This window comes from Myxine glutinosa, chromosome 3 (genome assembly GCF_964187855.1).
Source record: "Myxine glutinosa chromosome 3, kmMyxGlut1.1, whole genome shotgun sequence".
In the NCBI taxonomy this organism is placed as follows: Eukaryota; Metazoa; Chordata; class Myxini; order Myxiniformes; family Myxinidae; genus Myxine; species Myxine glutinosa.
In genome coordinates this window covers 176,759,295-176,774,003 of record NC_136263.1, presented here as the reverse complement: position 1 = coordinate 176,774,003, position 14,709 = coordinate 176,759,295, and the positions used below count along the sequence as shown (strand labels likewise).

Here is a 14,709-nt window from a genome sequence, read left to right as displayed (position 1 = left end):
ACACGCACCGCCCTGCACACAGACACATGCACCACCAGCGCACAGACACGCACCACCAACGCACGGACACACACCACACACGCACGGACACGCACCACCAGCGCACGGGCACGCACCACCAGCGCACGGACACGCACCACCAGCGCACGGACACGCACCACCAGCGCACGGACACGCACCACCAGCGCACGGACACACACACCGCCCTGCACACGGACACATGCACCACCAGCGCATGGACGGGCGCAACCCGATACACACATGCAAACCACACGGACATGCACATAACACATGTTGAAATATCATGCACATTTTAATCTCCATCATCATGTCAACACCAACATATTTGCAGACAAAATCTATTGAGCAGTCCAGACACTGGAAATGCAAGACAACAAGGAAGAGAATATTAGCAGGACAGCACCTCAGTAAGGCCAATGTGTGTCTTGCGGATAAGACTCTGCAGGGCACTGCTCAGTACCCTTGTGAGAAGCAGGTTGGCAGACTTGCGAATCATGTCGTCAACTTCTGTTGAGCTGTGGTGAGGACACCAAGCATGTAATTAAACCCACCACAAAGACAGCTTATTTTGATAGCTCCAGTTTGAAAAAAAGAATACATCAACTATTATTCAGATTTCATAGTTGAAGCAAAGCACAAACAACCACAGATTGCTGTCACTCAAAATCGAAAACGAAGCAATTAGGGGACTTTTTATTTTTCATTTTTTAAATTCAAACACATTTATTTCAGCTTCCTGAATTATGGTCACTTGTTATATCTGTTCAAGTGCACTTGATAAAACATTGAAGATTAAATTCAGAGATTAATGCCATTTCAAAAAGAAATATACAATTAATTATGCAAAGCTTTTTTATTTTTTAGTGTCCAAAAATATCTGTGATACAAATTGAAGAACAAATAATTGCACAGAGCTATTGAAAGGTTCATGTCCAACTATGTGTATTCACAAATCAGAGATTTTATAAACAACCACTGCCCGACATGTATCACAGCAATTATAATATATATATAAAAAAAACTTGGCGATTTTTTTTCATGCATGATGGAATTGAACTCCAAAAGAATGAATAAAAGATGAGGTGTTTGTTTGGTACACCGTATCCCTGCGCATCGCCAGAGGCGACCAAGGGTTGTCGTCAGGAAGGGCATCCTGCCATAAAAACATTGCCTCATACAGGGAACCATGATTGTCATGGGGCCCGCAAGGCCAACCCCCGCTCTAGCGGGGAAAAATGGCCTTAAAACGATCATTCATTTACATGTTGTAGTCCATTGTATAATTTAAATAAACATAAATGCAAATTTCAAATGTGGAAAAAGTAAGTGGTTCATGAAAATAGTCAAATCTTCTCCATTTTGAGCTAAATTTAATCAATATATAATTCACTTGCATTCATTCGTGTTGGCCTGAAAAGTCCAGCATTCATAAAGAATACATGCATCTGTGCAATTGCAAAGATCACTTTTAGTGCTTATTGAAACGTAAGGAATTCCGCCGAGCAGCAACTTCCCATTTTCATTTTCGTACTCGGCACAACTCAGCATGAAGACATGCAAATGTACACTGACAAGCTCATAGGTAGAAGTCAGTGAAATGATAACAGCACCTCGACAAACTTTTTACCTTTACCCTGGAGCATGCGTGCCGAACTGAGCCGTGATCTCGGCACGACACGCCAGGGCTGTCACAGGACATGCCAAGAAAATCAGCACATTTACCACAAAGGTCCGCTGAGCTGGTATGCAGGCGGCTCGGCATGCCTGCCCAAATCTTCGCCGGGCCCACAGCAATGTACTGCCCCAATGAGGGAGAGAAATGTCTCGTTGGACGGCATATTTCTCCGGCATGACCTCGCCATAACACCAATGTGGACTTTCCCTGGCCCGTGGGCTCAGTCAACCTACTCCCACACCAGCGTTCCTTCTCACAGACAAGCACTTGACACCCATACATGCTATAATTTCTGCCAATACAATGCCTTTGAAATTTTCCGACTGCAGGTTATCGCAGGTCTTGAGTTTACGAGCTGTTGTTGACAACAACTAGATAAAAACCTGTATGGTTGGTATACATCTTAAAAATTGTAGGAGAGTTTTGAACATTGGGTAAATGAAGTTGAACCTTTCCCTTTACACTCAATTACCTCAAACATTGCTCGAACTGAAAGGGAAAATTGTCGCTTACTGAAACTAGAACGGCACCCAGTAGAGAGCATACCTCCACCTGGTTGGCCATATCACTTAATGGTAAAAAATCACTTTAAAATTTCTACTAACTGGATCCGGATCTTCACCAAAATTGAATCGATTCTTCCTCGTCACACACACAACCTGTCCAACAAGTTTCGTCCAAATCCATATATATATTTTTGAGATATCCTGCTATGTATCGTTTTTGGCCCTATCTCCCAATGGTGAAGAATCGCTTAAAAATTTAATCATTCTCATATCCGAATCCAAATTCAGATCTTCATCAAAATCTAATCAAATCGTCCTTGTCAGACACCCAACCGGTCCACCAGGTTTCGTCCAAATCCATCTATAACTTTTTGATATATCCTGCTATATATCGTTTTTGGCCCTATCTCCCAATGGTGAAGAATCACTTAAAAAAACTTATAGTATCCGGATCCGGATCTTCACCAAAATGTAGTCATTTCATTCTTGTCACATAAGCTACATCTCTGCCAAATTTCGTATAAATCCGTCGCCAACTTTTTGAGATATTTTGTTCACAAACGTACAGATAAATGGACAAACAGACAGACAGACAGGGGTGAAAACATAACCTCCATCCACCTTTGGTGGCGGAGGCAAAAAAACTGTTGCTTCTTCTTATTATTATTCTTCCATATGCAGCGGATGCATATTTGTGGGTAACATGTTCTGGGGGCGCAGTGGTGCTGCTGAAGCAGGTCCCCATGCAGGTTGGAGCATGAATTTGTAATTTGTTCAGTGTGCCAGCGATAGCTCGCCTACTCTTCACCAATTAATGCGAGCAGATGGGACGCCCAGTTTGACGTCCGTCTGAGGGACGGCACACACATCGGTGTCTCACCCCGCCTGCGAAACAAATAGGATGACTGTTTATAGATGGGACGAGATTTGAAACCAGGCGAGGCAGCTCAGATGTGAGTGTGCGTACCTCTAAGCTATCTTTCTAGTCCAAAATAAATAACTACAGTTGATGAGTCGAAAATAGTCAAAGTGAAAAAATAAATAATCACACCATTTTTTCATGAAATGTTTGTTTCGTTAAAAAAAGCACAAAATTACACATTTTGAGACATTTTTCACAACTCAGTCAAAAATAAGAGTAACAAGTCAGGAGACGACGATGGTTCACGAGCGAGCGGTATTCAATGACAAAGGACGTACTATAACCGAAACAGGCCCGGACAGGCCAGGACCGGAAATGTCAAAACGTAGGTTACTGACCTTGAAATGAGATAGAAAAGAATGTATAATCAGTTATGAGGTTAGTTAGCTACACAACACCGAAAATTCGGTGAAAAATGAAATGAAAAAAAAAGAAAAAAAAAAAAATGAAAAATGAAAAATGAAACATCCAGCTCCATGGGGCTAGACACATGACATTGGCCTAACCAAATATCGAAACCCCTGTCAGATTCCACCAAACCCCTCGGAGAAGATGTAGCTTGAAATCGATTACCCCCTAAAAAGACACATTTTTTGGGCGTGGCTCCGCCCACAATGGGCGCAATACGCCCACTCTTGGCAGGACACAACTAGATCATGATATCAACCTCCCACCCAAGTTTCATCAAGATCTGATGATATCATCAGGTAGTTATGCTGCAGACACACAGACACACACACACACACACAGAGACGCACACACATGACGAATATAGTGGTCACTTGATAACTCGTGAACCAATTGGGTTGGAGATGACGTGGTGGGTGAGGGAGTGATGGAGGTCAGAAAATTGACCAGTTTATGCAATGTACTACGAACACTCATACAACAATGATTTCCTTCAAAACCATCAATCTGACTGTTGAGCAGACTGGAAGGAAATTTGCAAAACCTAGCTGTTATGCCAGAGGCAAAAAATAAATGAATTAATTAATATTTTAAAAAATAATAATAATCTGGACATCTGTTGGTACATTTGAATAGCATCATAGCTTGAAATCTCTATCAACTCTTGACTCTGGACAAAATCTGTTTTGACTTCACATTTCATTAAAAAAAAAAAAACCTCTATCTTCTTACATTTATAGTTTTCCCATTTTATTTTATGTTGAAGGCTCCAGTGACAGACTATATAGTCCTTATCGAGGCCAGGCCTTAAATAAAAGAGCTGCATTGATAGGAAAGTGAAGAAAGAGAGAATAGTCTAAGAGTTTTTGAGGAAGTAAAATAAATAAATAAAGAAATAAATTTAAACATTGACAACAATCTCATATTTCCGCAAATTACATTAGCGGTTCACTTTAATTTGCTAATTTATGAGAAGTAAAGCATCACCAAGCGCAAGTGGGCATTACCTCCGTCAGGCACATCAATTAACCCTTTTGAAAAAGTATTCAGGACTTCAGTTCAGAGACCTCAGTCATCTTAAAAACAATGCACGATCATATTCACAGTTCACTTCCGTCCTTCGAGTACACGAGATGCCTGGAAGCAGTCCGAACTCGTCATCGTATTTAGACACTCGTATTCGGCCTGGGATTAACGCTCAAAGGTCATGCCGGGTTTTAACACGAGGGTTGCTGAAACTAAAATTTGACCTTCGCTTCTATTTATAAAAGGAAGCTCGAGGAATTGGTAATAGATTATGATTGTGCTGAAAAAAAAAAATCAAGATTGAGGCAAGTGTGATAACAGAAAGGGTGGAATGGCATGCAATTACGAAATGTCACTTCAAAGAAAATATCAAGTCTATTTTTGCATCATGGACAAGTGACAGCATCGAATGCAATGGTTGAATGTCATGGACACCTGCATTTGAGTGGTGCAAATTATTTTATGAAGGATGTGAAAGGACAAAATTAACCACGCGCTACACAGTGATCAACGCGGTAAATATCAAGCAAGTGAAGCATCTCATCTTCCCATTATATTAGTTTGGAGATCTTTTGTTGAGAACTTGCCATGAATAAAAGACTCAATGCCATCACCACTAAAGTCAAGGCCAAATATAAACTGCTCTCACAAATGAGTGCTTAAAAACAACAGGTTACGTAAAAGCAGACACATCCAATAGTCACGTGAAAAAGTAAGTACACCCCATGTAAAGTTTTGACTTTTTCAACATATTTCAACTTACAACTATTTGATCTTCATTTCAACAATATTGATAGATAAAGGTGATATAATATAACAAATATTATGAAACATTTACATTTTGTAGTCCATTGTATAATTTAAATAAACATAAATGCAAATTTCACATGTGGAAAAAGTAAGTACACCCCTACATTTATCACTACTTCAAATACAAAATTAGAATCAGGTGCACCAGCTCAGGTGCAAATGATGAGAACATCGTTACAGAGGATCTTGGAGGAACCTGTCTTATTTAAACCTCAGACATTTAGTTTGGTTTGCTCTTTGTTGTTGAAGTGTGTGGCGTCACCATGCCGAGATCAAAAGAGCTCTCTGAGGCCTTCAGAAAGAAGGTTATAGATGCCTACGAGTCTGGGAAGGGATTTAAAAAGATCTCCAAACAATTTGAAATCAAGCATTCGACTGTCCGGAAGATCATCTACAAGTGGAGAAGATTCCAAACAACTGCCAACTTGTTCAGGCCAGGCCGCCCCAGCAAGTTCAGCCCGAGAGCAGACCGAAAGATGCTGAAAGAAGTTTCTAATAACCCCAGAATGTCATCACGGGACCTAGAGGTAGCTCTTGCCACTGGTGATGTCAAATTGCACGAGTCTACCATTAGAAAGAGGCTGCACAAATTTGATCTACATGGGAGGTGTGCCAGGAGGAAACATTTGCTGTCCAGAAAGAACATCAGGGCAAGACTAAAGTTTACCAATGAACACCTAGGCAAAGACCAGCACTTCTGGAACAATGTGCTCTGGACAGATGAGTCAAAGGTAGAGCTATTTGGCCACAGTACCAGAAGACATGTTTGGTGAAAACCAAAGACAGCATTTGAGCACAAGAACCTGATACCAATTGTAAAGCATGGAGGTGGAAATATTATGATTTGGGGCAGCTTTGCTGCATCAGGGCCTGGGCAGCTCACCATCATATAATCCACTATGAATTCTTCATTGTACCAGAGGGTGCTTGAGGATAATGTGAGGCCATCTGACGGAAAGTTGAAGCTCAACCGAAGGTGGACCTTGCAACATGACAATGACCCTAAACATCTATCTATAATTCCAGTAATCTCTGTGTGTGTGTGTGTATGTGTGTGTGTCGTTTGTCTGTGACCGCTGTTTCTCGACAACCACGGGTCCGATATACTTGAAACTTGCCAGGTATATTGCTGGGGACCCGAGGATGTGCCTTTTCAAGGTTTCATATTAATCGGAGAAGTAGTTACCGAGCTATGGCGATTTATTTACCAAACTCCGCAAGCCGTTCGCTTTGGACCAAACCATTTCATGTAAATAGAGGGGGGGGATTGTCACCGTACTCGCAAGCCGTTCGCTTTGGCTTTGCGAATGGACCAAACCATTTCATGTAAATAGAGGGGGGGGGGATATAATTTTAGATATATATATAGTACGGGCATGCCCTAGTACCAGTAAATCCACCAAGGAATGGCTGAAAAGAAAGCAATGGAGGGTTCTGGAATGGCCAAGTCAAAGCCAGGATCTAAATCCCATCGAGATGTTGTGGGGGGATTTGAAACGAGCTGTGCATGCAGGAAACCCCTCAAACATCGCACAGCTGAAAGAATTCTGCATGGAGGAGTGGGAAATTTTTTTATCCCAGTCGATGTCAGAGACTGGTAGACAGTTATAAGAAACGCCTACTTGAGGTTGTTTCTGCCAAAGGGGGCAATACCACCTATTAGAGCCAAGGGTGTACTTACTTTTTCCACATGCAAAATTTGCATTTATGTTTGTTTAAATTATACAATGGACTACAAAATGTAAATGTTTCATGATATTTGTTATATTATATCACCTTCATCTATCAATATTGTTGAAATGAAGATCAAATAGCTGTATGTTGAAATATGTTGAAAAAGTCAAAACTTTACATGGGGTGTACTTACTTTTTCACGTGACTGGAGCTTACAATATAATGCCAGTCTCAAAAGTATTGAGACAGTGATATGTATGATTATTAATTCACAAGTCTATTATACCCCAACTATCACATTGCTAAGTCCATTCCAAATCTTGGTAGATATCAGCAGGGTCAGATTTAGATATCATTGCCCTCAAGAATATCAGAGCATAAACAATACCGCTTAACACCACCCTCCCACCCCCCTCCACAAAATAAAAAGGCACATGTCCAACACAATGTAAAAATTACAATAGCAGATGTTTGCGAATTTTTTTTTACATACAATGTGTTGATATGTGTTCGCTCAGTCTATACACTCAGTCGAGAGCATACATCATATCAATCGCAATGGTCATATCAATCAGTGGTGAAAAATCACTTAAAAAATTCTACTAGCTGAATCCAGATCCGGATCTTCACCAAAATTGAATCAATTCTTCCTTGTTACAAACACAACCTGTCCAACAAGTTTTGTCCAAATCCATCCATAACTTTTAGAGATATCCTGCTACGTATAGTTTTTGGCCCTATCTCCCAATGGTGAAGAATCAATTAATGAATTAAATAATTCTCATGTCCGAATACATATTCAGATCTTCACCAAAATCGAATCTATTTGTCCTTGACAGACACCAAACAGGTCCACCAAGTTTCATCCAAATCCGTCCACAACGTTGAGATATCCTGCTCGGTATCGTTTTTTGGCCCTAGCTCCCAATGGTGAAGAATCACTTAAAAATTCTAGCATCCGGATCCGGAACTTCACCAAAATTTAATCAATTCGTCCATGTCACACACCCAACGTGTGCACCAGGTTTCAACCAAATCTGGCAATAACTTTTACAGATATCCTGCTCATAAACATATAGACAGACAAACAAACAGTGGTTAAAACATAATGTTACGGAACCCAATGTCGGCCTCTTCCCCCTTATCGAGGGGGGATTAATCCCCTCGTCTTATGACTGACCGACATGGTCCCGGGGGTATGACGCCAAGCCCGGTCAGCGCTGGGTAGGGTATTAGGCCCAACCGTCCTATGACCTAATTAGCAGCACCTCCCGGCACGCGAGGAAATACTCCCGCTCACGGCCGCAGCGTAATGGATTGTTTGCGCCGAGCGAAGCGAACTGCGGCGTGAGCCGTTTATCACAACTAAACCCGATTCCTGTGCCTCGGCCGAATCGCGCCACGTACACTCAATTTGGAAACCTCTAAAGCGACCGAACGAGCATGAAGAAGAAGAAGGCAAAGTAGGGAATAACAGGGTTTATTATTAATTATATACAAATCATCAAAATAACCAAGGAGGAGGAAGGATAAGAAAATAAATGGAAGAAGAAGAAGACAGTGCAACACTAGCTTACCTACTCAGTCTTACTTAAACCCCTGGACAACATGAAAGACGGACAAACGGGCAGACTCACACGATGGGGAAATTGCAGATGGGATTGAATGCCGGCAGGACGGGGCACGGTCCAGAGAGGTTGCTTCGAGAAGGTGTCGGGGCCGGTGGGGCGATGCTGGTTTCTCCCGCGCCGATTCCGCAGTCAGCAGGGCCCAAGACGACACGAGGCGGCGCAAGCTCCAGAGCAAGGGGGCAGCACGGCGAGGCAGTCTGCGCACGTAACCATTCGTGTCCGCATCTCTCTTGTGGGGGTCGTCGCGGGTTTTATGCCACGCCTTCCCAAGCCATACCCACCGAGCCTGTCGTTGGTCGTTCGGGGCTCCACCCTTGATGACGAGGTGCGGGCTACGCCCGTAAGGTGGCTCCTCCCCCTTCTTCTCCGAGATTACCTCGTGGCTAATGGAGGGCGAATGCAGCAAACCCAGCAAACCTGTCACTTTGAAGATGCCATGGGGGCGTCGGAGGGACCTATCTTATTTAATTGATGCAACGCAATGAATTAGTGGACCACAGAGCCTTATACTGACATATATTAAGGACATAACTACCGAGGGGAAATCTATGATTTGCTACGTGTGTGTGATGGATTAACTAAGGGCGACCTTTGACCTTGATACTACAGAGGGTGTTATTTACAACAAGTTTTACATCAAATTACACACACAATTCCCAAATCCTCAACAATAACCTCCGTCCACCTTTAGTGGCGGTGGTGAAAACACATCTACCCTCATTCTAGAATGGGAGACAATTGGGATAATGACTGCAAACATGCATTATAATCAAATATGTGTTCTAAACAATGGCTAATACGACATACAGTTGATGTAGATGCAGATAGCAATCAATAATTGTGAGTTATAGAAAAAGGTACAACACAGAGGTGCAACTTAAATGTTGAGTTGGATCTTGGAGACGGCGTGAAGCTGGAAGGTGTTAAAACATTTTGCTACCTCGGAGACATGCTGAATGGAGAAGGTGGATCAGACTCGGCAACGGTTGCTAGAGTGAGATGTGCATGGAAGACGTTTCGGGAACTGAGTGGCGTGCTGATGAGGAGGGGAGTGTCGTTGAAGCTGAAGGGAAAGGTGTATGCTGCATGTGTGAGAAGTGTTAAGATTCATGGGAGCGAGACATGGGTCATGAACGTAGAGCAGCAACCAAGGCTGGAAAGGGTGGAAATGCGAATGGTTCGGTGGATGTGCGGAGTATCGTTGAGAGAGAGGAAGACAAATGATGAATTGCGAAAGATGATGGGAATAGAGCCTGTGATTGATGCTGTGAAGAGGAACAGGTTGAGATGGTTTGGTCATGTGTTGAGGAAGGATGAAAGTGACTGGTTAAGAAGAGTGATGGAAATGAATGTAGAAGGAAGTAGAGGACGGGGAAGACCAAGAAAGACTTGGCTAAAGATGGTCGAAGAAGAAATGCGGGCAAGGGGGTTATAACAAGGAGAGATGCAGAAAATAGGGCAAAATGGAGAAGATCGTCATGGGGACCGCAAGGCTAACCCCCGCTCTAGCAGGGAAAATGGCCGTAAAATGCATGTTGTTGTTGTTGTTGTACAGAGGTGCAATTTATCTTGACTATCAAAGGCTGGAAATGGATTCAACCACAAAACGAGTTTTTATTATCAGTAAGCAAATATTTTTATTTTCGCTCCGCTGCTCATTTCATCAAAACTTAAACAGTAAAGTACTTTCTATTCTCTTATGGCAGTTAGTGTACAAATTGATTATTGATAAATTAATAAACAATTGAAGGAGCTGCGCTCCAACGCGAGTCGAAAGAATTGACGCGACCAAAGACGGAATTCGTCCGAGTTGCTTTATTGAAACAAAACAGCTCAGGTATTCTGACAAGCCCGTTTATCGCGCAGCAATATATATACACATTTATGCCGGGGCGTTTGCCCAGGAAAACCGAGACCGGGCATGCCCGGGTGTCAAGGGCGAGTCCTGGAAAGGCGAGTCTGGACATGCCCAGGCGTCCTGGACGCAGCCTGGCAAGTCGAGGCTGGGCGTGCCCGGGCGCTCTGGGCGAGCCCTGGAAAGGCGAGAGCGGGCATGCCCGGGAAAGACGAGACCGGGCGTGCCCGGGAGGTTCGGGCGTGCCCGGGAACAGCGAGTCCGGGCATGCCCAGGAGAGGTGCGTCTGGGCCCGTCCGGACGAGCCCGGCATGGCGATCGCGCCCTGGCCGCGTCCTGGCAGGTGCAAGGCGATTGTGTACATTCAGCGGGAACCGCTACACAATGCTATTTTTAATGAGAAATATTCAACCACACGCACATGCTATACATTGAAGGTTCTACCCGTGAGCGGCTGTTTCCGCAGTGATCTAAATACCTGTTTCAGTTTTTTCATTTATTAATTTTTATACATCAATGGAACTCTAACCAGATTTTAACTATCATTTTTTAATATCCCCTTTCTATAAATCTCGGAAATACCGATATTTTTTTTTTCCGTCGGTCTGTGTCATCTGCAATCGACGTTCATCGACATTTACCAATAAAATTTGAACCTGCCAAGCCTGTTTATGAAGCACACACCAATAAATGTTATCATCACAAAAACCTTAACAAAAACCTAATGCGCGTGCAGGAAAACAAGACATGCAAAGCTAACGTAAGGAGGGCTCATTGAAGTTTGAACAAGGAAGGAAGGTTTACTGCATGTTTTATAATCTATCTGCATGTCTCGATGAAAGGTTTTTTAAACAACCGCTGGAATAACTAGAATGGCACTAGGTACACTTTGCCAGGCTAAACAATTTACGTTTTGTATCCCACTGATAGGCCGGATCTGGTTTTGGATCTGACCCAAAATAGAATCGGCTCGTTATTGTCACCGACACAACTCATCCACCAAGTTTTGTCACAACTAGTCCACAACTTTTTGAAATATCATGCGATACATTGTTTTGGCCCCATCCCTCAATGGTGAAGAATCACATAAAAATAAAAATAAAACTCGTATCTGGATCTGGATCTTACCCAAAATCTAATCAATTCGTCGTTGTCACACAACCAACCTGTCTGTAAAGTTTTGTTTGAATCCGTACATAACTTTTTGAGATATCGTGCTATACAGTCGAACCCCGCTATTCGCAGGTTCTGCGTATTCGCGGTTGATAAATTGCGACCTGCTTCTCTATTCACCGCCATGTGTCGCACAAGTTTGCGATTGTAGGTGCAAACATTTTTTTTCACGAGCTGCAAGCATGACATTTATAAAACCGATCTTTCACCAGCCATGCACAAACATCTACGAGCACCAGACATACGCGAAAAAACATCTTCGAGCTGCGAGCATGACCTGCTTCTACATTTGTAGGGCTGTGCTTGACGTTTCCATGGATTTCGCGGACGCATTAGAAAACAGTATGTATTTTGGCCGCACCATAAGAGATTTTCACTGGATGTCCCAACAGCTGCGTAAACAAAGTTATGGAATAAAAACGCTTAATTAAATCTATTACTGTAATTACCAGCTGCTTCATATGGCATCATCCGATAACATCCCCCACAATGTGCAGACGACTCACCCCTCACACAGCTACCCACAATGCCCGCATTCATACATACAGTCATGGCCATAACTATTGGCACCCTTGCACCTTTTTCAAATAACTAACAATTTTCTCGAAAAATAAGTTGAAATTGACAAAAGTATTTGGTCTCCACAATTCCGTGTCTCTGTTAATATTAAAGAACCTTTGTTTTTGAATCAGAACTTATACAGACTTGGCATTTAATATGGAAGAATTTTTTTTGTGGGGGTGAACTTACTTTTCAAGATGTCTTAGAACCAAAAGTTCATTGGAATTATGTTGAAATTATTCTAGATTTTGTTAATGTGACTATATAAAAGAAACAAAAACCACATTTGACATTTCGAAACAAATAAATTGATCCTTGAAAGTGATGTAAACTGATATCGAACTCAATTCATTGACAGTACTGTGTTAAATTTCTGTACGTTTTCCAGAAGTATCTCTTTATTTTGCACATTAGCCAATTTTTTTTTAACAAAAACAAAAGTTAAATTACGACTGGGATTACGGACAGTAAAATTACAGTTCAGTCCTTCGTGTAACCCCCACGAGCATTCAGGAGAGCACGTACACGTTGAGGCATGCTGTTCACGATATTTGCCAAGGTTTGGACAGAAATCGCTTGCCATGCAGTGACAATAGCCTGCTGCAATTCACGCACAGAGGTCGGCTGCTGGTCCAAGTGGTCGATTTGACGCATTAATTCTGTCCACAAGTTCTCTTTCGGATTCATATCCGGGGACATGGCAGGCCACTCCATATGCTCTTCACCACGGTCAGCAAGAAAGTGTTGGATCATGCGGGCACGATGAGGCCGTGCATTGTCATCTTGGAAGAAAAAGTTTCCTTGAAAGGCTGCACGAGCAAATGGAAGCAATGTTTCTTCCAGAATGGCCCTGTACTTAAACTGGTTCAGGTTTCCATTCAGAACAACCAGGTCAGTTTTGCCCCCTGCATGAAAAGCAGCCCAAACGGTCACCCCACCACCTCCAGCTTCGACTCTTGGCACTATACAATCTTTGTTGTAGGCTTCATGCACTTGTCTGCGCACTCGGACGCGGCCATCTTGACGATAGACCAGAAATCTAGACTCGTCACTGAAGATCACGTGATTCCAGTGTCCTGGCTGCCTTTGACGGTGCTCTCTGGCCCACTGCAATCGGCGCTGGCGGTGTTGTCTGGTCAGGCGTGGCTTTCTCGGGGGACGCCTGGCACGATAGTCTGCTTGAACCAGTCGTTGGTTGACTAGCCTTCTGGATACAGGCACATTTGTCAGTTGCTGCCACTCAGCCCTAAGCTGATTAGCTGAACTGGTACGGCCATTGAGGACTAACCGGTGCAGCTGGCGATCATCCCTCATTGTGGTTCTGCGGGGACGTCCTGGTCTCGGTATTGGAGTAGGGACACCCCTCTGAGCATTTCGTTTCAGGATCTTTGACACCTGACCTTGAGTGATGCCATACTGCCGAGCAATAGCACGCTGTTTCATGCCGTAATTTCGTAAAGCCACCACTCCATGACAAACAGCATTGTCGAGTTGACGGACCATCTCCAGAGGAAGCGGCAATAACTTTTGGAGACGTGCAGCAGTTGTTTTCCACTAATACAGAACGCAACAACCCTTGTATACCCGACTGTGAAGCCAATCATCAAATGCACCTGTCCGTACATTTTGCCACGCCACCTGTGATATAATCCTGTTGTTGACTTCTTGCTGCGACAGACAATCAGTGACATGGTTCTTTTAACAAATAAATCACAAAAGTGTAAAAGAAACTCACCAGATTGATATCCTGAGTTAAGAAAGTAAACCCAAGTCAAGAAAAAAAAAAAAATTCCATATTAAATGCCAAGTCTGTATCTACATTATATCTTTTGAAATCCAAAAATAAAAATAAATGGCATTGACAAAATTATTGACACCCTCGACTTAATATTTGGTAGCACAGCCTTTGGACAAAATAACTGCAGTCAATCGCTTCCTATAGCATGAATGAGCTTCCTACACCTCTCAATTGGCAGTTTGTCCCACTCTCCATGTGCAAACTGCTCCAGTTCTCCCAGATTTGAAGAGTGCTTTCTCACAAATGCTGTTTTCAGATCTCCCCACAGGTGTTCAATGGGATTTAGATCTGGACTCATTGCTGGCCACTTCAGAACAGTCCAGCGTTTTGTCTTGAACCATTCCTGGGTGCTTTTTGAAGTGTGTTTGGGGTCATTGTCCTGCTGCCAGAATCATGACCGATGACAGAGACACAACCTTCTGACAATGGGTTGAACATTGCACTCCAAAAAGCCTTGGTAATCTCCTGATTTCATGATGCCGTGCACACCTTGAAGGCACCCAGTGCCAGAGGCAGCACAGCAACCCCAAAACATCACTGAAACTCCTCCATGTTTGACTGTAGGGAAGGTGTTCTTTTCTTTGAAGGCTTCATTTTGTTTTCTGTTCACATAGAGATGATGTGCTTTACCAAAAAGCTCTAATTTGGT

At 43.0% G+C, this 14,709-nt stretch overlaps 1 protein-coding gene across 3 annotated transcripts in view; it reads right to left on the bottom strand.

Annotated features, from left to right (window-relative positions):
• LOC137423036 (exocyst complex component 6B) overlaps window positions 1-14,709 on the bottom strand; it is a 392,907-nt gene that overhangs the window by 164,444 nt on the left and 213,754 nt on the right. For all 3 annotated transcript variants that reach the window (XM_068109815.2, XM_068109816.2, XM_068109814.2), the window contains exon 16: window positions 425-536. In XM_068109815.2, the coding sequence (XP_067965916.2) occupies window positions 425-536 (112 nt within the window). The remainder of the gene's footprint in view (window positions 1-424; window positions 537-14,709) is intronic.